Raw genomic sequence first — 26,626 nt, forward strand, 5'->3', positions numbered from 1 at the left:
CTGGTTGTGTTTATTATTCTTTTTGTCCTGGACATCTGTAGTGAGTTGAGTGTGTGTCAGAAAAGAAGTGAAAGTAAAACAGATATTGGAATGTGTGTAAGACAGTTAAATTCTTTTAGTAGCAATGTTGAGAAAATCAGGGAAGCATGACAGTATTTTTCAAGTTGAAGTTTATGTGGGTTGTGGGAAGGAACATCAAGATTTCAGAAGGTTACTAGCAGACTTAATTGATACTGTTTGAATTTGGAAGCAATATTAAGTTGCTGGATGGGACAGTTATGTGTTTAGACCTACTTAAGGTCCAGAAGTTTAGAGACGCTTGTGCATTGCCAGTTTTCCACTTACTAGTGTTGTGGTTCATGTTAGAAACTTTTTTTATGTTGAAGTATACAAAGTTGCCTCAGATTTTTAATGGTTTGTTTCTGACAGACTACATTGCTCTTTTTTGGTCCATTTCAGAGCTCTATTTAAGAAACAGAAACAAAGACAGAACTACAAAAAAGCAATAAATAAATGAATGGACGTCAAATGCATTTCCCCCTTTTCCACTCTAGTATTTCCTTGTTATTTTTGCAGTTATTTTGATGGAATATTGGAGTAAGCAGTACTGATTTGTAGCTATAGGGTTTTTTGTTTGTTTGTTTTGTGTGGTTTTTTTTTGTTTTTTTTTTTTTTTTTGCTTTGTTGTTAAAATGTTTTAACATGTTAACCTCAACGGAGAGAGAGATCAAGCCTGACTATCTATCCTGCTATTTAATATTGTATTCTTTGTTAGGAGAATCTTGCAAAGTATTGGACGTTGCTTTGGAAAGAGTGGATTATTTTTTTGCTTCCAGAAAGCTCTTGCTCAATAGCTGGTGTTTCAAATCGCAGAGGATTCCATAGCCTTTGCTTATGCAAACTGTCCTTTGGCTTGTGCATTTGTGGAAAAAAGCAAAACTTCACAACAGTCAAGAAAACACAGTGCTTGATAGCTGGTTGATGATATATTCATGTGACTGAGATTTGAAGGCCTTCCGGAGGTGTAGTCTGACCCCCTGTGCAGACCATGGTCAGAGCAAGGTGTTGAGGGCCACTGGTCGAGCATCTCTGAGGACAGAGCCCTTTTTGCAACCTGTTTCAGTTGTCAGCCTCAGGATAAGAAGTTCTTTAAGTCTAAAAGAAATCCCTTGTACTTCAATTTGTGCACGTTACTTCTTGTCCTTTTACTGGGCCAACTTAGGAGAGTTGGGCTCCACTATCTTTGCTTTCACCAATCAGGTGTTTATTACACGTGGATAAGGTTGGTCTTTCTTATTCCTAGGCTAAACAGGTTCTTGGGAGCCATCCTTGGAAAGCTGGTTGTACCCCAGCCTGCATGGATGCCTGGCTTATTCCTCCCATGTGTAGGACTTGGTATAGCCCTTTGAGTTGGAAAAGATTCTAGTTGGCCCACTTCTCCAGTGTGTTGAGCTCCTCTGAATGGCAGCACAACTGACTAGTGCTTTAGTTGCTCCTGGCAGTTTGGTATCTCCTGTTTTCTTCCAGTCCACGGGAACCTGTCCAGAATGCCTCCGTGACTGTCAGACTGGGAGTGGACTTGCAGCCATATCACCTAGTTCCTCAGTGCTCATGGATGCGTCCTCTCAGGACTCATGGGCTTCTTTGATTTGTGTAAATGTTCCTGAACTTCTTCCTCTTCCACTGAGGACAAGTTTCCATTGCTCTGGCCTTCCCTGTAATCTCAGGAGTCTGGCATTTCTGAATGCCAGTCTTTGTGGCAGAGACTGAGGTAATGAGGTGTTGTGTACTGTGCCCTTTGTCACCAGCCCTCCTGCCGCCTTCAGCAGCCTGTCTCTTGTGGCTGCAGGAGCTATCCTATTTTGGATAGATGTTACGTTTGTGTTAAAAAGCTGTTGTGTTTGGTGGGTTTTTTTCTTGTTGATATTTTCATTTGCTAGCTTCAGTGTGAGCTTGAGTGAATCTCAGGTATTAGGAGTGGTCACGGATTCCTGCACTTCCTGGTGCATCAGGAATTGAGTGGCACTCTGCATCCCTGAATATCTCTCAGCAGCTGAACAAAGGACATGGGTGGTTTCTTGGTGTTTTTGACTCTTGTTTTGCACTCTAACCCAGTTTCCTTTCTGTTCCTACCTTACCCAAGCTTCCCTCTTGTCTTCAAAATCTGGAAACTGACTTGATGCTGTGTTTATAAACAAGGTGTGTTAAAATTAAATGAAAAATCTTCAACGTGTTTGTAATTCTTAGGACGTGAAAGGTGTTGGCTCAGTGTGGAAGTAATGGAGTTAAGGTGAGAGAATCAGCGTGGCCCAGCTTTACATTCCAGTCTAAAGGCTTATGCGTTTGTGTAACAGCGTTACTTGTGAGACTTGTTTTTTAAATTTGAAATGGAGACATATATACCTTTGCTTGAGAAAGTGATATCCTCTAAAATCTTGAAACTATTGACTGCTTGGACTTGAACATGTTTATGTAAAGCTAGAGGAAAACGTTTAGATGATTTTAACGTCATGTGTTTTACGAGGATTGTCAAATGCTGTTAGGTTACCTTTTAATCTTAGTATGCTGCCTTAAGAAAAATAAAATAAAAAATTTCTAAGGGTGGGAAGAGTCCTGAGACAAATCCTGTCTTCAGTTGGTCCAGCAAAGTGTGTAGGTTTGGATAATGTAGGTAAGAAATATTTTGATTCTGTGACCTAGCACTTGCTGTGCTAGCTTTCCCTTCTTTTGCTCACATTTGAAATGAGTATCCTTGCAGTGGATTGAGATAGTTTCAGAAGAATTTGGGGGTTTTGCTTGGTCCAGCAAAATGGGTTGATAGTCGAGGATCGAGTTGTAAAAGCCCGAAGTTGCTCCATACTGGTTTTTGTGTTGCTTTTGAGATTCTTGATTTTATTTGTGTCAAGTTCTAGGAGGTTCTGTGCATTTACAACATAAATGCTATAAGATTGCAACCTGTCTGGTCTCCTAGATTTCACTTCTGTTCCCTTGCTGTTCTTAGAAGCAGCTAATGGTGCTCACCTTAGAGAAGACGCTTTGTGTATTAGGGAGATGCTTGTTACAATCCCCAGTCAAGTCTGGATATATGTGTAGTCTTCAGAAAAGGAAATGGCATTGCTAACTAAGTTAATATTTCTGTTTTTGCTAATGTGTTGTCTACTAAATGAACTTTCTAGTGCTAATGCCTTAACACTTTTGGAGAGTAAAGAGGTGATGTCATTGTGATGAGGTAGCACTGTCTAATTTAAAAGATGACTTAGATTATTGCCCATCAATCTTGAGCTTTTTTGGACAAGGCACTTCATTTGCCTGGTATGAAATGTAAATACCAGAGGGGCTTGTTTTCACTGTCTTGCAAGCTGTGTAGTGTAGCTAGCTGCTTTTTTTTGTTTGTTTGTTTTAAGCATGAGCAGCAATTGGATCACCATGTTACCTAGAAAGGCATTAGAACTCAGGGCTGTTTTTCCCATGCAACTGAAGAACAAAAAATAGACCAAGTTTAGCCAGTTTAGCCTTAATGTTTAAATTTCTTCATTACCTTCATCTGTGGAAAAAAGAGCAAGCTTTATTTGTTCAGGTGTTATGTTACTTGTGAAGCTAGAAGCAGCCAGCCTCGTAAGTGAATGGTGTGAATTACTGTAGGGTTTTCTTACTGGTAACAGGGGAGAAAAAAAAAAAGCCACTGTACTGTACACTTCATTTGATGATGATTGTGGAATCCTGCATTTCAGAAAACATAGCTACTGGTACTGCTCTATCTGGCTCAATAAATTTAGTATCAGAAGGTGATAACAACTTAGGTGCTCCCAGCTTATACCTAACCTTCATGTTCTTTGTACAGGAAGTATTGTGCTTTGCTATGATTGAACATAGAATACATGTAAAATGAAAAAATGGGCCATAGCTCAAACCTGTTGAATATAAATGGCTTTCAGGTTGCAATTTGAGCATCAGTGTGTTCTGTACTTGAGCAGCAAAACCTAGCTCAGTTTTTTCGTGTGCCTTTTGCTGCAGTGCAATAGAAACTCCTCACAGTTGTGGTTTCTGTGCACAGCAGTCATCTCGTTCTAGGAGTGCTATCAGAGTAAGCTGATTAGCGTGATTGATATTGTATGTCATGGGACTGGCTTAATGGGCTACGGTTGAGACTGCATTGTGAAACCACACACAGATGAGGTAATCCCATTAGATGATTAAAACCTTCATCGAGTCTTCAAGATGGCAGAGCTCTCAGTTGTATTGCAGTTGGGAACCGATGCGAAGCAAGTGTAGCGTTCTGCTCGGAGTGGTGCTGAGATGGAGATCTTGCTGGCTCTTTCCTCCTGGATCAAAGTCTCCGCAGCCTGGATAAAAAGCTGATGTGGGATGTTCCATCTGACTGTAGCTTGAAGTAAGATACTAAATGAAGTAATTATTTTCTCCTAGAGAAATTAATTCATTAATTATTATTTTGCTGGTTTTTGTGAAATTATGTACTATTTGTGTTAAAAAAAAAAAAAAAAAAGTTTTGGCTTTATGTGGCTTTCTATTCCCTTCTGGTAAGAGTGAATTCTAAGTGTTACATTGCTGAAAACAAAACTGGTGTTACATAAAGTAACTGCCGTTGTTGTTGTTGTTTTCTTTTTTCCTCTGAAAGTTGTCAGCCGTGCTTTGGCCCAGGAGGAGATCACGTGTAAATGGCACTCCTTGTCCTCCTGTTTGTCCTGTTTAAAGTTATCATGGCAGGTAGAGCGTGCATGTGCTAGAACAGGTGGCATACAGAAATCCTGTTTGACTTGGTCATATGTTACGTTTTAGGCAGCTCATTCAATGACATGAAATTTGAAGTGAGAAGTAGAATATTTGATTAGTCATATACTTAAGCCCTGGTTTGCTAGCAAGCTGAAATGAAAAACAGATGCTTCTAATTCTGAAATTCCAGTGTTATGGTATGTATAATACAGATTATTAGGACAATGCTTAGGAAGGACAGACTGCTCATCCGAGACTGGCAATAACTGCTTTGGCTGTATAGCTGAATTCTTTGATATTAAAGATGGTACTGGCAGTCTGTTTGGGGAGAGAGAAAGAAACATTTCTGATTTGCATTGCATGTTCTGGTCAGTTGGTCTGTTCTGTTAGTGAGAGCAAATACTGTGGCACTAATAAACATGTATGTGCAACTAGTGAGGCAAAATCAAGCACAGATACTCTATTTTGGCAAGGGAACCCCTGTGATGTAGTCCTTTGTGAACCCTTCTCAGATGTGGTCTGTTGATTCTGCAGTTCTGCAAGGAAGTGATCTTTGTCTAAGAGCTATTGAAGGTACGGTGTCAAAAAAAACCCACAGCAAAACCCTAGAGCAGCCTGTTCCAGCATGCTAAAAAATGGGAAATTTGCACACTGTGACAGGAATATTCTTTGACATGCATTTGACAAAGCATAAAAGGATACATTCGCATAAGCTACTAAGGGGTTGTTGGCAGTGATATGCTGTGAAATATGATGAGTACAGTAAGTATATGGATTGAGGTTTTTCAGGTTTAATTTCCCTGATTTAGTAAAAATGGCATAATTTGAGATCATCTTGTATTGACTTTTAAGTGCAAGGTCAGGCTGGATTTCAGTGATACCAAATAAAAGGCAGGACAATAATTTATGAAACTCAGCTTGGTTTTGCACATCAAATACTAAATGCAGAAGGAAACAAAGGTTCTGGCTAGCTTTGCAAATTTTCTTGCTCTTTCTTTAAGCAGCTGCCTAACCTTTAAGATGTGTTTTTCTCTAAATCTGTTTTTCTGTATGGTAAACTTAAATGAATTACTTGACTGTTTCAGTAGGCATAGAAACATTTTCTTTCCTTTTTAAGTTGTTCACCTGAGTTGAAGTATCTCAAGAGCTCTTTTTTAGAGACCTTGGTCAACTCTTTTGACACTGCCTGGGGTTCTGGAGGTTACTCAGTTAACAGAACATTGGTAGCTTCTTTTTTTACTTAATGGGCAAAGCAAGCATCATCTGCAGCTGCATTTTTCTGCAAAGGATCTGTTCCTCTAAATAGCTTTTAAAATTATGGAGTATTTCCAGTGAAATGAGGCAACTGTTTTCATTATGAAAATAGAAACCTCTTTTGTTGGTTTGACTGCAAATCAGCTTACTCTCTCCAGAAATTTGGCCTTGAACAGGGGAGAGCAAGTCATAAATGTGTAGATTCTTTTCTCAAGATCCTTTTTAATGGGAAAGACTCAGTGTCTTTCTTTCTCTTGTCTGCATATCACATCCACAGGAGGTGCCTTAGGAAGGAAATTTGCAGGAATGATACCTAGGCCTGTTGGTTGCTGTGATATAACTCCAGGTTCACTGAGGCAGTGTGTAAGCTAGGGAGAGCAATCCCTGATTGTATTAGTTACTCTGCTGTTCTCATTTAAATATTGGCACTTTTTTGTCCTGATTAGATAGGCTGGTTTGTAACACTTGGTAAATCTGTAGCTTACTTTGGTTCCTACATACACTTGCTTTCTACTTTATATGTAAACTGAGTGCCCTGGTGAATGACAGTAAACAGCCTGTCTTAAAATGCTTATCCTTTGTTTGAAGTGGGGAAAAATATCTTTTTAAATATCTATTTTAATGTTTCTGAGAAATGTGGGGCAGAAAGGGAAATTAGAAGCAGGAGCCAGAGTAGGTTGCAGACTGTTCTGCAAAGTTCTGCCTTGAGGTAAGCATGCTGTATGGAATTGCCTGATGTATCTCTATATTAATTACTCAAGAGTTATTTTGCTGCATGAGCCATTATTATTTTTTTAAGAAACCTTCTATGCTTCTGAAAATAGTGATCACAAAATATTTTGTTCCACTTTCGTGCTGTTTTTTTCCTTCCCGCCCCCTCTTCCCTCTCCATAACAACATAGTATGTGAACCCAAGAAGAAGCTAATGTTCTACCTCTTAGCTGTTTCTTTTGTAACATGTTTGTTGAGCTAGCTGGTCTGCTTCCAAAAGTGCAAGAGCATGTTTATACATCTAGCCTAACAATAGTATATCATAACACCAGTTTGTATAACCTGGGCTGGAAATAACAATCTAGATGTTGTGAATCAAAGAGAGAGCAGTCATTTGTCTGTGCTTTTCTACTGTGTCAGCTCATTTGTATTATTTGATAAAATCACTGAAACTTTTTACAGTTCTCTGGGAAATGTATCAGCACTGTGTGATGTGACAGATTTCCTAAAAGCTTAGAGAAGCTCAGCTATAGCTTCTCCTTGGAGTGGCATCACATGCTGTCATCAGCTCATTCAGAAGGATTTTAATTTGTATGTCTGGCTCAAGCACATAGTACTGGAGAAAATCACCTACTGTATAATAAACCATAGTAAACTATTAATCTGTTCTTGAAGTATTTGAGTAGAGTTGTGAAGAGGTGGAAAGCATGCGATTAATACTGGTTATCCTTATTTATTACTTATAGAATCACTAAGGTTGGAAATGACCTCTAAGATGATCTAATCCAGCCGTCCACCTACCACCAATATTTCCCTCTAAAATGTGTCCCTCAGTACCACATCTGAATGTTTCTTGTACACCTCCAGGCATGATGACTCCATCACCTCCCTGGGCAGTGTGTTCCAGTACCTCACCACTCTTTCTGAGAAGAAATTCTTCCTATCCTGAACCTCTCATGCTGCAACATGAGGCCGTTCCCTCTAGTCCTGTCACTAGTTAAATGGGAGAAGAGGCTGGTTCTTACCTCGCCGCATCCTCCTTCCAAGTAGTTGTAGACAGTGGCAAGATCTCTGTTGAGTCTCATCTTCTACAGACTAAGCAATCCCAGTTCCTGCAGCCGCTCCCCATACGACTTGTGTTCCACACCCCTCACCAGCTTTGTTGCCGTTGTCTCAGCATGCTTCATGTCTTTCTTCTGGTGCAGGGCCCAAAACTGAATACAGAACTTGAGGTGCAGCCTCATCAGAGCTGAGTACAGGGGGATGGTCACTTCCCTGCTGCTGCTGGTAATCTATTTCTTAAACAAGCCAGGATGTCATTGGCCTTCTTGGCCACCCAAGCGCTCTGCTGGCTCATGTTTAGCTAAATATTGACCAACACCCCCCGGTCCTTCTCTTCCACAGTCTTCCAGCATTCTGCCCCAAGTCTCTAGTGTTGCCTGGGGTTGCTGTAGCACAAGTGCAGGACTCGGCCCTTGGTCCCATTGAACTTCATCCCGTTGGCTTCAGCTCACTGATCCAGCCTGTCCAGATTGCACTTAAGGACCTTCCTAACCCCAGGCAGATGAACATTTCCTCCCAAATTGATATCACTTGCAGACTTAGTGTGGATGCACTCAATCCCCTTGTCTGGGTCATCATTAAAGACATTAAACAGTAAAGGCAAGCTGGTCAGAATATTTTGCTGAAGGTGCCAAGAGTTTCTGTTACTTTCCTTCGGTGACTTTAGTGGATGAAATAATTGTTCTGATTTTAAACTGTTTGGACAGTGTCCATCAGCAGCTGATGTAAGGAGTCCTGGCAGTGTTCAGACTTTTAATGTGCCATGGGGCCTCATGGTTTAAAGTTTATGGTGAGGGGTGAAAAAAAAAAGTAGTGCATGTTTTTTGATTCAAAGCAGGCGATACTTAAACAGACTTGCTTTATCCTGTCCTCAATCTTATGATCTTCATAGCGTATTAATATAATGTAAGGTTTGCAGCGTCTGAGCTGACTTGCCTCATCTGCTGAAGTCTGTCATATTTTGTGTGAAAAATTTTATAATTGAGAATAAGAGTGGCTTCCACTCGACTATGTCAGCATATTTTCAAAAGTGAGATAGTATTTGTTTGCATATTATTCAGTCTCTGGCCTCCTTACTTATCAGGAAAAATGAGTGCTCTGTAATTATGTCTAGCTTTAGTGAAGTGGCACCTGTCTAATGGAGAACTGACTGCAGCAGTACAATTACGGGACTTTGTAGGTGTCTTATCTTCTCAGTCAGTGACAGTGAAGACATAATCATTCTGCATCAGCAGCTTCTAAAATTATGGCTTGATGTTGTTGGTCTTACAGTTCTTCTGTCACGATTCAAGTAGTGAATAAGCAGTGGTATCTGTCCTGCTCTGCTGCACCCAACAGACTCCTGGATCCTTGTCGTACAACATAGCACACTTGCCACCAGTAGTTCTTGAAAGAAGAAGGCTTTGGGGGCTCCTTTGAGCATGGGCAAATGAGATAGTTCCTTTGCTTGAAGTTTGATATGTCTTTATGGTAGTATATCTTGGATTTACTCAAAGGCAACTGTAATCAGTTATATAAGCTTATGTAAATGATGTGATTTTTTTTTTTAAGAGATTTTATATAAGGTTCTTTGTCTTGTTTTTTATCTCACATCTGCTGCTGTTGGCTCAGATCAATTCCCATCTTAAGGATTAAATTATGGTCATTTTTATAAAAGTATATGTCTTTAAGAGCCATCATGATACAGATACTGGAAAAATAATTGATTTCATAGCAATCAGGCAATTGCTGTTATTTATAAATAGTTCCAGAATGAAAAGGGTTAAGGTAGGAGTTCAGACCAAGTACCTGCTGGGGGAGGTTATTTTGTCCATTTGAGGTTACCAGCAATTAAAAATATTTTTGGACTGGTGCATGTGTACCTTATAATTCTGTTAGATGACAAATAAAATGTAGGAAAACATGTTTTCTTCCCCTTTCCACAGTGACATTGTTCTTAAAGTGCTGGCAGTAGTAAGTGCTTCCAGTCAGTAAACAAAGTAGATGTCATTTAGATGTATAGAGAGCTAATTAACTAAGTTCCAGGGCACTCAGTTTGAGTTCCTTTGCTGCCTGTAAGTTAAAAATTAAACAATTTTTATAGTAAGTGAAACTCTCAAAAAGGTGTTTAAAAAAAAAAAAAAAAAAAAAACCCAACCAGTTGGATAATGGAGTCCTTGCTTTCAGTATCAAATAACAAAACTTAAAAATGTGAAGTACTTTACAAGCCAGATGAAGTAAAGGGACTAACACTTGCATCTGCTCAAAATCTAATAAGAAATAAAAACAAGAATCTGAAATCTAATTTCTCATGGTAGTGTTGGTGGTTGAATGATTTTTATTTTATCTGTTTTTAATGTTGATCTGTGTTCTGTGATGTGATCAGATACAAACAGAGAAATGAACAGTTTCACTGTACCAAGAGAACAGCAGGCTTATTGTTTGCTTTATCTAGTGCGCAGACAGAGGAGGGGATGAAGTTCGATGAGATCAGAAATTCTGTGCAATTTTTATTCCCTTAGCAGTTATTCATTGGAAGGATGCTGCTGTTTGAAAAGAACTCCACCAAAAATATCTCCTGAAGCATAAATGCTTACATTTTAAAAAGAAAGCAACCCAAATCCTTCTTAGATCTTAAAAGGGGAAGATCGATGATGATATGAAAAATGTTCTTAGTTTCTGGGTATTTTCTGGATTATTAGGGTAATTTTTATTTTTTTTTTAAATGAGGAGTGTTTTGCTTTCTCTTGTTTATCTTAAGAAATGCCTGCCACATGAATTAGGTTTCCAGTGCGTTTGAATTGTATATCATTAGATGATAACAGAGATGATTGTATTCATCTTCTGCCCAGATGCACAAAGTACTTTTTTTTTTTTTTTCGTATCGTACTTACGTGTCAGATGCCTTTACCTGAGGGAGATGTGAAATACTGGCCATTGGGTAAACTCATTGCCCTTTCTTAGGTGGCGAGGTGCCCTGAGCTGCTCAGCTGGGAGCTCAGCCCCTCTTGCAGAGCACTGTGCAGTCCAGCTGTGGTGGCTCACCTTTGAATTTAGGGCTGGGAAACAAGTTCCTTCTTCTATGATAAAGCTACATAAATACTTTCTTATTTTCTTGTTTACTCAATGTTTGTCATATGATGAAAAACCATTAGTCAAAATATCCAGAGCCAGGCAGAGCGAGAATTCATAGCAGTTGTCAAGGGAAATGCTTCGTTTTTAGAGAAAACAACGTAAAGCTTTCTATCTTTCTGCTTTCTTAGAGTAAGCGTGCAGATTTAATTCAAAGTGAGTCTGGGAAAAAGTATAACTTTCATTTTCCTCCTTCTAATTCATTTGTTCTTCTCTGTCAAATATGCGTACCTCCTCCGTATTTTTTGAAATGACTTCTTTGTGGATCCTGTGGGTTGACATTCATTTTAGGCCATTGTATGAATGGTAACTACTTAAAAATAGTTGTGGAGCTAACCTTGCTTCCTCTCAGGGTTTATCAGTTGGAAGCATCTTCTTTTTATCCTATGTGTAAGCAAAGACCTCTTTGGATTGATGACTTGATCTGTATAATGGAAAATCTAGACAGGATATCCTTTCTCTATTATTCCTTGGTGTGATGGCATCAGGTTCTGTCTTAAAATGGGGGAAGGGAAAAGGAGGATCCTCTTTACAGGCCAAGTGGTTTCAAGGGACTCTTAAACTGCGAACTTGCAGAGAGCCTCACATTTACTGTCAGTGTTGAACCCTTCATGCTGTGAGCTGTGATTACAATGTGTGGTTTCTGCGCTGAAAAGCTTTCTCATGTGCAGTACAGACATCTTGTATTTGGAAGTTGTTGTGGATACTGTGCTGAAATACACCATGTGGAGCTTCTCTGTAGTTATTTTGAGCTTGCAGACCTTAATGAAATACTGCATTGACAGGCTAGATCCAGTCTTAGACTGCAGAAGGGCAGTGTCTGAGCTTCCCCTGCCAATGAAAGAGCATTTATAGTGTAATTCCAATGGAATTGCCTCTAAAACCACGCAGAGCTCAATGCAGGGTAGAGGTGCAGTGAATGCGTGATCCAGCGTATCCATGGGGTAACACTCAATTTTTTTCCTCCCTCATTTCCCTCTCCAAGAGACATTAAAACTGTCTGTGAAGAGAAGTGAATCCCTTAGTATTGGTTTATTCTGCTCTTATCTTGGTGACCTCTGTGTATTGTGGTGCAATGGTGTAGGAGGAGCCTGGAGCCTTTGGGTAGGGTGACAGAGGTGGGACAGAATCATGAGTTTAATAGTAAAGCACAATAGCAATCAAACAGTACTTGGAATTAAACTAATGAAAAGAAGCACTTTAATTGTCTGTGTGGACTTTGGAATTTATAACCCTTGAGTTTTCTTGCCAAGATGTTAGTAAAATTTAAAGCATGTGACTTTTATATCGGTAATGAAAATATCTATGGAGTCATTGCATGTGCTTTTACATGAGGAGAAGATAAAAATCTTTCCTTCTACAGCATGAAGTACTCTTTGGCTGCTTGACGTTAGGAAGGTCCTTCTCATTAACAAACTGTTTTGTGACTTTCGATCATGAGACATCTTCACACTTTTGAATGCAATGTTTAAGTGGACTGCTGGTTACGTTTCATGCTAGAAGGTAATTTTCTGTGAGAGGCTAAACTTGATATTTATCTGAGCACTTCGGTAAGAAATCGGTAGAAAAGGCAGAATGCTGTAAAATATTACAATAATTTTACTATTGTAAAATTAAGTCAATTCTCTGCAGTGGCCTGATGGCGGACTTCAACGCGGAATCTCACCAGTGTTTTTCCCTAGTTTTAGCCTAGTGCCCTAGATCTGTGCAGATAGCATGCTTTTTAAGCAACGGTTGGAAAACCAGGCAAGGGAAGGCTTTCAAATCTTAAACCCACCCCTCATGTATTAAATCACTCCAAATGTTACAATTGCTGTTATTTTCAGGCCATTGTGTCTACTTCCTGTTGGTCAAAGGTTACGAGGATAGGGTGGTGTATAGTGAGATGGAAAGCTGACAGGAAAAAGAAAGCTTTGCTTGTTTTGGGGTAGACACCACTACAGAAATGGCCAGGACATTGCTTAAGTTTTCTGAGGACTTAAAGAGGTAAACTAGAGAAAACTGTACTTGTTTATTCTTCTTTTTAATTTCTGTGTATAGAAAATTATTTGGGTTAAATGGGGGCTGCCTTAAAGAGTGCTTTTTGCTTGAAATAGGCTTTTTTCCCCCCTTTCCTCTGTGGGATTTTTTTTTTTTTTTTTCTCCCTAATAAAGAAGTTTAGCTTTCATTTTTCTCGAGAAGTGGACTTGGGAAACTTTCTGAAGCAGCAGCCTACAGCTTTACCCATTAGCTCACTGGTATCGCTAAAAGAGTTTAACGCCATGGAGTGTGAATAGAAGTTATGTGATGTATTGCTGCAGTACGTTACAATGTGTAGGCATGCCTAGAGTGCTCTAAAACTCCTAGCTTATCTTGATATTTGTATCATTATGCAAGAACCACATTATTTCTTGCCTGCTAAAGCATTACTTCAGCTTTGTCAATAGGGCGGCTTACAGCAAGCTGCTCCGAGCAGATGCTGTTGGGGGCTCATCGTGCTAGTGGTCAGGTTCCTCTGGCAGGGCTCTTGTGGTAAGCAATTGTGGCAAAGAGACTTGAAGGATTTGGTTTCAGAACAAACCTGGATTCATCAGGTTGCTCTGGAGTGGGAAGAAAAAAAAAAATAATAATTGGTCGTGGTGGTGAAGTTCATTAAAACTGCTGATGTAAATAATATGTGATGGTGCTGTTAAAATGTAGGTAACAAAAAATATTTTTTTACATGTGTTGATGAGATTGGGTAGCATTTTGTAAGCTACTCAGTTGTTATGCCAAATCATTCTAATCCTCAAGTATGCTGGTGTATTGTTAGCTTTGCTATTAGTAAGCAGTGTAGCTTTTAAAAAATGTCTTAACCCCTTTGTAACTGCTACGGATCTATCTGAACCTAAAATGAAGTATTATCAATTGCAGTCTTGGAAAATGTGTTTTTGTTATGAAAGAAAATGAATTTGGTTAGCATAGTTAAAGCAGTTTACATACAGCTATGTTGTGCAAATTCGGACTGTGCTCATTTACTTAAAAGTGAATTTTTTTCTGGAGTTCTTTAGGTCAGTTGTGAAAACACTCCACTGAGCATAGTTGCCAAATGTTCTCAGCGATGGGGGGATGTATATATCAGACACAATGCTAACTTATATTTCACTTTTTTTTTTTTTTTTAGCAGCTGTTATTCTGTGTCTACATACTTAATTTGTGTACATCACAGATTTGTTGATTGGTAGTGAAAAAGCCGATAATTTTGCTCTTAAAATAACACGAACAACACTGGGCATGCTTTTTTATTTCTCATCCTTCATTGGAATAAGGAAATCCTTGCAGTGCCTTGCAGTATTTAAGACAAAGTATTGATTCTCCTTATAACGCTTTGGCAGAACAACAGCTTTCCCTTTTCTTTGCATGAAGTGGCTCAATTAAGTGTCATTGCTGTAATTGTGGTTAACACCTTTGCAGAAGAGGTTGCTGTTTTAGTCTGCAGATGCTTGACTTGCAGAAATGTCAGCTAGCCTTGTTCTCACAAGGGTTGGGTAAAGATAGACTGTCAACGTGTTGTAAATGTAATTTGTGAAGATGACTTAAAATGTAGTTTGGAATTATGGGGTAACTCTGCACTGCCCTAAAATCCATTTTAATTCATCCCTTGTTGAATGTGAAGGAATTGCTTCTTCAGTAGCTCAAATACTTTTTATGAGGGGAATGCAAAATACAGCATTTAGACCTATAATCATTTTGTCAGAGGGAACGTGCAAGATGCCTGGCCTTGTCGTGTGTGGAAGCCTCTATGCAGCATGAGCACACCAGCTGAGTGAACCAAACATGAGACGTGTTGTAGGTTTGCTGCGACTTCAGTGTCCTGTAAAGGATCCAAAATGGAACCTGGCATTGTGTGTTTTCACACAATTCTAATATCTTATTTTTTCTTGCTTATAAGGCTGTCATGAATGATGAAGGCAGATATCTACAGCAGCAAGAAAGAAAAAACAACAAACAAAGCTAAATCTGTACAACATGTGTACAAAATAATTAAACAAACAAACAAAAAAAAACAAAAAAAACCCTGGACTTATGAACTGGAGGAATGGTGGTTTTTTTATGCCTAGGTACAAGAAGCATTTTGAAATGACTATTCTCCTAGGAAGTAAGAAGTGAGCAGACACAGATAGTGGTGTATTTCATCCTCTGCCACTAGTGGAAAAACAATTGTTAATATCAGTGCAGTGTAGGCTTGATCTTTCAGCTTCAGATTAATTGTATCTTTAATAGTCTTATTTTTAAGTTTTATATTTCTGTGCATTGCTGCTGTGCTGTATTTGTCAAGATCTGCACTCCTGTGTTAAGGACAGTAGAACTCAAGGTGCAGCTGTCATCTTGTCCAGGTTGTCTTGTGCAGGACATCTGGTCAGCACTGCAGTAATCCTTGCAATAAGAAATGCACAGTCACGTTCAAAAATAAGAGTACCTACCCTGAACATTTTAGTTTCTTAAATTAAGATTTGTGGGGAAGGGAATGTAGCTTTTAATGAAGAGCCGATGAAGGAAATGAAGCAGAAATAAAAAGCACGCACTGCCTTTGACTGATGAATACACAAAACCACTTTTTTAAATTAATCCATCTGATGCAGAGGCAAATTGTAATTGGTTGAGTGATTGTGAGCAGTATCGCAGAAGGTGATCTTCAGGAGGAATCTGAAGGTAGGAGATGTTCCCCTGTTGATTCATGGAGTCTTCAGAAGAGAGTTGGGAGAGGATGAAGAATGTGTTCAATGTGGTATCAGTGGTAGAGTAAAGCAATAGGAGATGATTTGCAAATTTAGGGAGGCATTCACTCTCTTAATAAGAAAAAGCTTAGAAAGATGTTGAGTGACTCAAAACTGCAATGAAGCAAGTTGGTAATAGAGAACTTCACACAGAGATGTGGTCAGAAAAGATGGTCCTGGTAGTATTACATTCAATCTATGTAAAGGGGTATGGGGAAGAATGGAGAGAAAGTTGGTCAGAATGTACTTGAGATAGGGAGGAAAAGATGAAATCTGGGAGACGTTCTGAGAGCCAGGGCAACAAGCCAAAGGTGCCATGTGTGGGTGAGGGACCTGCAACAAATATGCTTATGCAATAGTGTTATGCTTTCATTGTTGACAAAACAGTGAGAGAAGGCTGAGCTTACTTGTGTCACAGGCAGCATGCTACTAGGGAGCTGCATGCTAGCCATGCAGGGTGAAGCAGAATAGAATTGAAAGGGTAAGTTTGTGAGGGTTCAAAATAACTGGGTAGCTCTGGGTTACAGGGGGTGGGTAAGATGATGTAGGAACCTAGAGGGTCCATCTGGTCACTGGTCCTAGCATGAAGATGTGGGAACTCAGATCCTGGTTCCACAGGTCTGCATTAGTGCATTAGCTTAGTGAGTCAGTTCTGCTTTGGTGAAGATGCTATGATAGTTCTCTGATGTGCAGGAGTATTGCAGATAAACTAATGCTTGCCATCACAACAGTTCTGACATACTGTGGAGAAGTAGCTAAGTATTGAAATGACTGCTGCTGCTGATCATGAGAAGGTAAGCATAACAATGGATGATGATGATACAAGCTGTACAGTTAAACTGGGGATAGGCAAGAATCTTTAAAAAAAAAAAAAAAAAAAAAAAAACCTTTGAAAACCTCCATGCAAAATGTGGAAGGATTATGAAAATATTCAATTAGATTAAGACGTACCAAACAGCAGAGTGCTAAAATGGTCTGACTTGTATTTTGCCCTGTTTTTGATGCTTTAATTAGCTATGTAATGTTGGGAGACTAGTTAGTTCACATGCTGAAACATCAGTTATGAAACAGTCTTCGCAGCAAATCTGTGTGCAAGTATTGTTCTGCTGCATTTGCAGTGTTTTCTTCTGTTTATTTAACAAGCTAAAGTTAGAATCGACAGCACAAGACTCGAAAATGGTGACAATAGTTGGAAAACAGGAAATTTTGGCCTTGTGTGTATTCGGAACAGATGATCAGGATGATGGCCAGGAGAGTGGAAACTTCCACTGAGACTGTTTTTTCCTTATTTTGCTCAGTGAGAAAAGATGGTGTTTCCTGGAAAACAAGTCTTAAGTATTTAAAGAAAGTCATAATGTATCCAGTGTTTTCCTCATATCACGTTTGTTTGTTTTGCAGCTATCTGTTTACACATTTCAGTATTTAATGGTACTAGAAGTACAACAATTGGACTGTTACGAAATTTAGGAAGTGAAGTTTCTGTTCTTAGAACTGAGATACCAAACATGCCTTATTTTGTTAAGAGTTTATTAATTCTGTCTTATTTTTTTAAAGGCACCAGTTTTTCAGGAAGCACGTCAGCTGCCAGTCGGTCTTACAACAGTGATTTTCAGAGGCAACTGTTAATTCTGAATTTTTGGTATGGCCTTCTATAAAAGTTTTCCAGAAAAGTGCTTTCTGAAAAACACCCACGTATTTTCTACATTTCCACGTGGAAATAGAGAAGTATTGATTTCTCAGGGAAAACTTCAGCCAAAATTTTGCAATTTCACCATTAAGGAGTTCTGCAAGAGTGGCTTGTGGAAAAAGTTGTGTGCTTGAGGTAACGTTGTTGACCATGACCTCTTGGAGCTGCTTCCCAGCAGTCTTCCCAGGTATGTGCCTTGTGGTAATGAAGCTCCCTGCGGACATATGCCACTGCCCTGTGCCCAACACAAAAAGAAATATCATTTGAGTACTTGGGTATTTTGCTTGGGCTTCTGAAACGATGCAGAGTATAACTCTACTGTGTGAATCAGTGGAGTGCCATTAGAGGTGTGCTTGGCTCAACACACGAGAACTAGAAATGGGAAGGTAAAGAGGGCAGAAATACTCAGCTTCTCCTGTTTGCTGTCTTTCTTCCTGTTTGTCAAAGATGTGCTGCAATTTCTCTGTTCCTTTTGCTCTGGGAAAAAAAGTAAAGAGAGATGGATGAAATACATGGAAAAGCATAAAGAAAATAAAATGTTGGTGCTGGCAGATGACTCATAAAACCTCAAAAGTAAGCTCAGCACTAAAACAAATGTCCAAGAGAGAATTACAAAGTGACCTTGGGCTGTCTTCCTTACTTCTCTCTGCTTCACACCCTGCTTGTTTTCTGTTTACTTTAGAAGTTCTTTTGGATCAAGGAAATGTTTAACCTATGTTTGTAAAACATCAAGTGTTCTTTTGGATCCTCCCTGTGCCGCTGGGTGAGTCTCCTCTTTCTTCCAAACCATAGATTAGTGCTCTGGAAAAGAAAGATGACAAATACTGCCCTTGTAACATACTTTTTGGAATGCCTGAACACAAACATCTATGCTTGAAAGATAAGAAGGAAGGTCAGAGATTTGTAATATTATTCACGTGTCTGCTGTTACTGGTGATGTTACTGGAGAGGGATGCCAGTGATATCTTCATTGGGCTAGCTTGCTAGGGCTTGCTACTTTTGTAGGATTTTTAGAATGGAAAAGCAGGTGGTCATTGTACTAGTAGTGGAAAAACAACTTGTATGATGTGAGGCTTATGGGTAATAGTACTTGGTAAACTCTGCAAGGACAATTGGCCAGTTTGTTAGTAAGTGAAGTTACTTAATCGCATGAGAACAAATGCTGCAAAAAGAGTTGTCCAGAACAAATATCCATTGACATATTTCACAAGTTTTAATCCTTTAAAAAATTTCGTGTAACGGTTTGAGCAACAACTTGAGGGTATCCAAATGGAACATAAAACCTTTTTTAACATAAAAAGGTAAATTATCGATTTCCTCTTGCCCCTTCCTCCTTCCTTTCCTTATCCACTTAGACATGCCTACATGTTTCCACTAGAACCTGAAACAAAATGAGGTACCTTTCAAATAGACATCGCAAGAAAAGAAATAAATCCTGAAGTATTTAGGTTTAAGGGGATAGAGCTACAGGCTATGGTGCTGTCAACGTCTTCAGCAGATAGAGCTACTGTAAGGAGACTGTACTCTAAATTCTCTGTATTGCATACAGTCTTAGCTACAAGCTTTCAATTATTATCTGTTTTATTTTTACCTGCTCGTAACGCTATGTGAAAAATAATGAATTCCACTTACTTTCATCATTTGAGGCTCTGTGAGTGAGCAGTTTGTCATGTTTTAGTCTTCTTGAAAAACAAACAATCAAACTTGTTTCTGTAGTTGCGATAGTCTCATGATACGATGGTCTCATGATATAAACAGGACAATGTTTGGCAGGAATGGTCACGTCCTGTGGTAGACCAGCTGATATGCTGGGAGGAAACAAGCTGAGAGACACACAAGTCATTTCATAGTCAGAAACAAAAGCAGCAAGTCTTGCTTGGGAATAGATTGCTTTAGAAGCCTGCATAGGCTTTTGGTGAGCTTTATTCGTGTGACTTTTGTTGTATCACACTTTGAAAAGCAACAGATTTACTTCTGTGTTAGTATTAAATCTGTGCATAGCGTCGTGTAACTACTTAGTGTATTTGTTAATAGCAATGTTTTAATGTGACTTTCATGTGTGTGTGTCTTCCATTAAAAAAAATAAATACAACCTTCTTTCCTCTGTCAGATGCTGTTTTTCTGTGCTAAAGTCAACAGGATTAGGTTAGAAAAGTAAAATACAAAAAAACAAACACAAAACTCAATAGGTTATGGGATTATTTTTTGTCCTAGTACCAATATTGTTTATTCTTGAATAAATACGTGAGCTGATAACATACGATTGATAATCCTAAGTGACATGACAGATCATTAGTAATCACAATATTCGTTTGACTTAAACCAGTGGAGCTGCTTGTGTGTGCGCATGATTAAGAGAAATAGCTGTGTGGATTGGAACATGCATGGTAAAATGAGATGCAGAAGTTTTCTTTATACAGTGATGCCTGAAGGGGTTAAAAAGAGAGAAGGGAAAAGATGATTTGCATGATTACGTATTTGCACATGTGCATGCTGTTTTTTAAAGATTTCTTTTTGGAAAGCAACTATTAAAGAAGCTCTCTTCATTGCGTATGTAGCATGGGATTTGGTACTTCAGTGAGGCAGTATACAGCCTTCATTACAACAGCAAATACTGAAATGTTAAAAATAGATCAAGCTTTAAGAATCCCAGATATTTTCAAATAACAAAGAGTAATTTATGTGAGCTCATTTTGCACTTTGACAAAATATAGAGGCGCTTTTGTACTATGATTAGCAAGGGTGCTGATGTCAGTTCTCTTGTCTAGCTTTTAGCTTTATTCTGCTGCTAAATTGTGCTTTGTACTGTAATCCAGAGAACCTTTGTATCTGCCTTATTAGTGTGTAGTTTATGGAATTGCTTTTGTTTTTGAATATAATCTGTGCCAGTTCCAGTGAGTGTGACTCATTATATGACTGAGATAAACATTCACATATGTACCATGTGAAAACTCTTCAAAAATAGTAGCAGGTGCTGCTAGGCTAAATTCTATGTTTTAACTATTTATTAGTTGTGTTTTGTAGCCAGAAGGACTAAAAACAAATTCTGTTTAGCTGGTTGATTTTGTGAATTTGAGTGCTTTTTACTCATTAATGTTCCACAGTGATTGGTGGGATTGATGAGACAAATTTTTCACTCGTTAACACAGTATTAGAATTGAACTTCTGTGAAGTATGCTTGGTTGGTACACGGTTCATTTCTGGTCACAAATCACAAGACAAATCAACCTTACTTCTCAGTAGCTTTTTCCCCCTCTCATCTTCTCATTTAGGCACTGAAAATGTCATCTGGATGACTGGAGGCTGAGGTTTAAGAGAAATCTTGTTTCTGAAGTAAGAGCTTTGCTGTCCTTTCTTAATTGTCTGTGGTCAGCCTCGTCTGAAGAGAATCCTCTGTTACTGAAGTTTCCTGTTTTCACAGAGTCGAAGTTGTCGTTTGGTTTGGAAATAGGAAACAAATGCACATTTTGCTGGTATTTTTGGGTCTCTATTACATTGTGCTTAGCAGCTGTGCTACCTGAAGATGCTTCTGCTTGCAGCCTAAGTTCACATGCTTCATCTGTTCCATTTGCCACTTCTGCATTTTTCCTTTCGCCCAGTGATCTTGTTGGGACTGCAGAAATCACTGCTTGAGGCGTTGGCTTGATCCACACAGTTCCTCATTTCGAGGCAACTTCACAACTATGCTACTTATTTTATCAAGTATAAAAGTTGTCTAAGATCAAATAAACTTCAAGCAGCTTAATAGGTGGGGAGTGAATCTCAAGCCCTAATTAAGCTGTCTGGTGTTCTTCTCTTTCTCCCATTTTTTATATTACCTTTTCATAACATGTTCCTGAACTTGCTACCCAGAATAGCATGTACGCTCACAGTAACTGGTTTGTGTGGCTCCAGCACAAAGCTGGTGGCACTGGTTTGCAGCTGGAATTTGATGGCACAGCTCTCACTGTCCCTCATGCCTTCCTCCATGAGCTTGTTCAAAGCTTACGCCTTCAGAAAATTGAAACCTTGCTCTCTAAGAAAACCTATTTGAATCTTTTCTTAACATATTGTCAGAAACTTCTGTTTTTTAAGCTACGTCAGTGTGTAAAGGATATCATGTCTTAACGTTCTCTGCTGACACTGTTCCCATCTGTATCTAGAGAGAGATGGCTGGCAGGGAGAGGGAGGGGATTGTCCCCTTCTGTTCTGTCCTTGTGAAGCCCCATCTGGAATATTGCACTCAAGCCTGCAGCCCCTCGCACAAAAAAAGATGTGGAGCTGTAGGCGTGGGTCAAAGGAGGATCTCAAAGATGATCAGAGGGCTGGAGCACATCTCCTACGATGGAAGGTTGGAGGAGCTGGGCTTGTTCAGCCTGGGGAAGAGAAGGCTGCAGGGAGACCTCATGGTGGCTTTCCAGTACTTGAAGGAAGGATATAAAAGGACAGAATTTTTACACAGGCAGACAGTGATAGGACAAGGAAGTGTGGTTCTAAACTAAAGGGGAAGAGATTGCGGTTAGATATTTGGGGGAAATTTCATTCGGAGGGCAGTGAGGCAGTGGCACAGGCTGCCTGGAGAAAGCTGTGAGTGCTCCATTCCTGGAAGCACTCAAGGCCAGGTTGAGTGGGGCCCTGGGTAGCCTGAGCTGTTGGGGGGCAGCCCTGCCCATGGCTGTGGGGGTAGAACTGGATGGTCTTTTAAGCTCCCTTCTGACCCAAGCCATTTTCTGAGAGACATTCTATGATTATCCTGGCATTTGGAGCTTATAGCAGAGGATGAGATGCTGTTGATAGAGAAACCAGAATGCAGCGCTGAGCAATAAAAATGCTTGTGGTGACATGAAGACAGATAAACGTGAACTTCTCTCTTTTGGTTTGCATTAGTGTCTTTGCAGTGATGGAGCATATTTAATTGACAAGAAAGAGAGGCCCGCAGCAATGAAAGGCAGCTGAGGGTTGACTGGAAGATGAGGCTTTTTAGTTGTGTTTTTTCTCTCTGTCCCAGTTCTTCAGGTTTGCAGCATCTTGAAGGTTGATATAACAAGTACAGTGATTGTGAAGTTTTTTCTTTTGTGGATGTACGTCATGCAGGGACTTTTTATGTGGTATAAGGCTAGACCATTTGGTCATTCTTCTACCTCCCCACCTCTTTGATGTTTTCTGAAATAATAGTGTCTTTCTCTTTAAAAACTTCTGCTGTAAAAACATAACAAGCTTCCGCGTGCAAAGATTGCCTAACGTCAAGAGAAGTATGCAGCGTGAACAGTGTGTTAACTGCAGGTTGTTACTGTAGAGTATCAACTAAAAAAAAAAATCAGAGCTGTAATAAACCAGTCTGAAATGGGAGATAGTCTTATTTCTAAATATCTAAACTTCAATGTGTTTCATTTTCTTATGCCTACGGCAGCTACTTTCAGAAAATTTTGGGGCTTTTTTTCCTCTTCTCGCCTCCTTTTTTTTTCTTTACTGAATTCATCCTTCATTATTTTTGAACAGTAGCTTAATTATATGTTCTGCTTTTAAAAGCAGACCTAAATAGAGAAGAAGTAAAGATGAAAATATGGATTCAATGTTTCTCTAGTCTGCTGTTCTAACAGTAAGTAAATGAACTGCATTAAATTCAGCTAACTTAAGTGTCATCTCTTTAAATGGTGATTGAACTAACTATTACTGAGTTCAGCTCAACCTGAAGCAACGTACAGAAGGTTTTAAAGTATTATTTCCTACTTCTAATTTTTCTCTAATTTTTTATAAATTTTCAGGCATGGAAGAGGAGATGGTTTGTGCTTCGGAGTGGCCGTTTAACAGGAGATCCAGATGTACTGGAATACTACAAAAATGACCATGCCAAGAAGCCTATCCGTATTATTGACTTAAACTTATGTCAGCAAGTGGATGCTGGATTAACATTCAACAAAAAAGAGTTTGAAAACAGCTATATTTTTGACATCAACACTATAGACAGAGTTTTCTATTTGGTGGCAGACAGCGAGGAGGAGATGAATAAGTGGGTTCGATGCATCTGTGATATCTGTGGGTTCAACCCTACAGATGAGGGTAAGTATTTTTTTTCCTCAGAAAGTGTCATGCCTACATGCATAGAACATTTCGAAGACCAGATGACCAGTGTTAATATTCACATGTTTTAAAACTCACGTGCACTGACTGTGAAAGTTCTTTCTTGCTCTGAAAGGATGTGAGCAGGACAGAGCGAAGTATTCAGAACTCATTACAAATTAAACATGCCATAGAAAAAAGGATGTTTCTTCTCTGTTTTGCATGATGTTAGGTCTTGAGAAGTCTTTAAGTAAAATCATGCAAGACAAAGATTGTCACCAAAGGAAATCTGTGTGGTGTAGAGCACGTGGCTCTGCGATCAGGAATGAGTGCAAAATGTCAGGATTCAGATGTTGCTGTGCCTCCATCTGCTTTGCAAATTGGAAAAAAATATGCTCCCTTTACTGGCTGAAACAAACAATAACTTGTAGTTCTCCACTATCCAGCTCAAGTCCTACCAAAGCAGTCATTGTGTGGAACCAGTATTGCGGAAAGAAGGTGGCGTTAAATGCCGACAAATATATAGTTGCCATTACTTGTCCTGAAACTATCCTTATTTATTATTCCTTCTGAAGGGTAGTGGATGGCATGACTTTCTGTAGTTATGTGCATAGTCCCAGGAAAGATTTAATAGGAGCAGTTAAGTATTATAAATTAAGCATACCATGAAGAAAAGACTGCAGTTAAATCCCTCTTTCTTCTTCTGGGTTATGCGTTGAGGGAGGGGAAAGAGCTTCTGCCTCAAATCTCTGAAAATGTCTAGAAAACGTTCTTGCCCCATCTGCGAGGGGCCCTTCTCTTTCTCTTTAGTGCAGTTTTGAACTAAAAATTTGTTATAAGCATTTTGTCTATGGATTACTGCTCAAATCGCAAATTCAATGAAAGGTGTTTCTTTGATAGTTGCAGTATGTTTTGATGACAAAGTATAACTGAGACCACCCACAGCACATATCTCTAAGTGATTGCCACATGATGCAATATTCAATCTAACAGTACAAATGAGAGAAAGGTTGACAGGTGGTTGTTTTTTCATGGATAACAAATTAGTGCCCCAGTGAAGCCATGAATAGGCACCTAGAAATTAGTGTTTCTGGGGACAAGCTAAGAGTCTGGATGTAAAGAGAGCAAACGCTTACTTGACTGCAGAAAAGAGCGCATGTCCGTTGCATGAAATGGAAAAGTAGGCACCTCAAAACAATGAGGCCTTTACTTTCTGAGAGAGAGTTTTTGTTAGCCCGTTACTTTCTTTTGATACATCTGAACTGAAGATTAAATCCACTATAAATGCGAGGAGAGCTAACTATGCCCTGTTTGGATCAAAATAGTTTTTAATTCAGTCAATTTTATCAGTAACTCTTTCTTATTACTCTTCAATTGCATGTTTAATCTTCAGCATTTAAGCACTTGCTGAATTATCCCAACCCTATCACTTTATGTAGTTGAAAGTTGATGGTACTATCTGTTTCATGGGTTTAGTTATGTCTTAAAATTCATAGAGAAAGAACTAAAAAACAAAACAAAACAAAACAAAAACAAAACAAACAAAAAAAGAAAAAACAGAAAAATCAGTTGCTGAATGTCTTTATTTCAAAGTTCCTATTTTGTAAGTTATGTCTACCTGCTAACGGAAGAAAACTAGTCCTAAGTGTACTGAAGATCTGCAAGGTTATACTTTTTGGAGAGTAAGTAAATAAGTTTGTGTTCTTTAGGCACTTCAACAAGTTGTAGAGTCTTCAGCTTTCTGATTGTATCAAATTGTGTTATGTAACAGTTGTTTTGAGGTAGGGCTTACGGTGAGTAGGTAGTCTTTTAAGCTTACAGTGAGCCTGAAACATCAAGGGAATATATCTTTAAATAACTTAGACAATTCTACTTCTATTTTGTAAAATAAAATAAAATAAAATTATGGGTGCTTTTTACTCTTTCTTCAGCAAATGTTTTTTTGTTTTGTTTTCAGTGTTGTTTTGTTTTCTGTATTGTCTTTTTTAAAAGGGGAGCTACGTGTGAGCATGAATCTGAATTGCTTTATCATCAAGCTTCATATTGTATTCTTAGCATTTGTATATTACGACCTTACAGAGAAAATAATAGGTATTGGCTTAGTCATTTAGAGGTTAAAATGTAACTATAAGTGAGAGTGTGTTGCCAGTTGCTTGTGTCACTGGGCTTCCAAGCATACATTCTGGGATTAAAAGAATAAATGGAAATGAGAAATGGCCTTTCTTCTCTGTTCGGCACTGTGGAGACCTCAACTGAAGGACTGTGGTCTGATCTTCTAGGAGGATGAGGATAAATGGTTCAAGAGCAGTGGAAATAATGGAGATGGATTCTTAAGTGATCAAGGAGTAGAATAGTTGAAGAATTTGTTCTTTACAGGAAGAAAATACTCGGGGGAGTATAGAAGGGTATGGGTCAGTTGTTATCTAAGGTAACTTGGTCTATTTTCAGTGAGAAGTGTAATGGTAAGGAAAACTTTCTAAGGGGTGTGTAAGCATAGGTTCTGAAACAAGGTACTGAAAGCCCTTGCCTTCGATCCAGCATCTGTCTGCGGTGAATGTTTTATATATAATCCAGCTCCATGTTTTTGTAATTTAATGAATTGCATCCTTAGCAAAGTGGGAGAAGGGAAAATGATCTTACTAGATGCAAACATCTTAGTTGCATGTGGTCATTTGAATGAACATAACAATGACCAAGTGAAACAGGAGGGGAGCGTTGAAGAAAAGGAAAGGAAAAAAAAGAAAAAGACAGTGAGATTAACAATTACATTTACAATAAACTTGAATGCAGTACAGAAAATTTCAGTTGTCATAAGGAATGTAGTGTGGCTTATGCTTTGAAAGAACCGTAGTTTCTTCACATACAATGCTTTCTAAGTTTGTAAGATTCCTGTTCAGCGAATTGCCATCTGATACATGCTTCTCATGCTTTCTGTGTTTTGAACAGTAAAATTGTCAAGCAACCAATTTTTTTTTAAAATCATGTTTTGATAATACATGCACAGTAATTGATTGTTTGATGATAGCATGGATGTAAGAGCAATGACTGGCAGGATGAATTAAACTCCAGGTTTCAACCTAATTCAGCTCCTGTTTTCGCCAAGCATCATTGCTATCATGCTGTGCTGAAGGTATCTGTATCAGTTCAGGATAGCTCTGTGCTTCCTGTAGCACAAGTATGAAGCAGAAAACAAGTCTTGCCATTAAGAACTTAGCATGTATGATAGGAGTCATTAAAGTCTCCTACCATACATGCTAAGTAAGGGGAGTAGGAAGAAGTAAAAGCAAACAAAGC

The 26,626-nt window shown here is 38.9% G+C and overlaps 1 protein-coding gene across 8 annotated transcripts in view; it reads left to right on the plus strand.

The window, feature by feature from the left end:
• GAB1 (GRB2 associated binding protein 1) overlaps positions 1–26,626 on the plus strand; it is a 96,528-nt gene that overhangs the window by 32,479 nt on the left and 37,423 nt on the right. For 7 of the 8 annotated variants that reach the window (XM_085222125.1, XM_085222130.1, XM_085222129.1 and 4 more), the window contains exon 2: positions 23,038–23,332. In XM_085222125.1, coding sequence (XP_085078251.1) covers positions 23,038–23,332 — 295 coding nt within the window. Of the gene's footprint in view, positions 1–17,183; positions 17,481–23,037; positions 23,333–26,626 lie in introns of those variants that run through there. The other variant, XM_031553252.2, reaches the window with a different exon arrangement.

This window comes from Meleagris gallopavo, chromosome 4 (assembly GCF_905368555.1).
Source record: "Meleagris gallopavo chromosome 4, MGAL_WU_HG_1.1, whole genome shotgun sequence".
In the NCBI taxonomy this organism is placed as follows: Eukaryota; Metazoa; Chordata; class Aves; order Galliformes; family Phasianidae; genus Meleagris; species Meleagris gallopavo.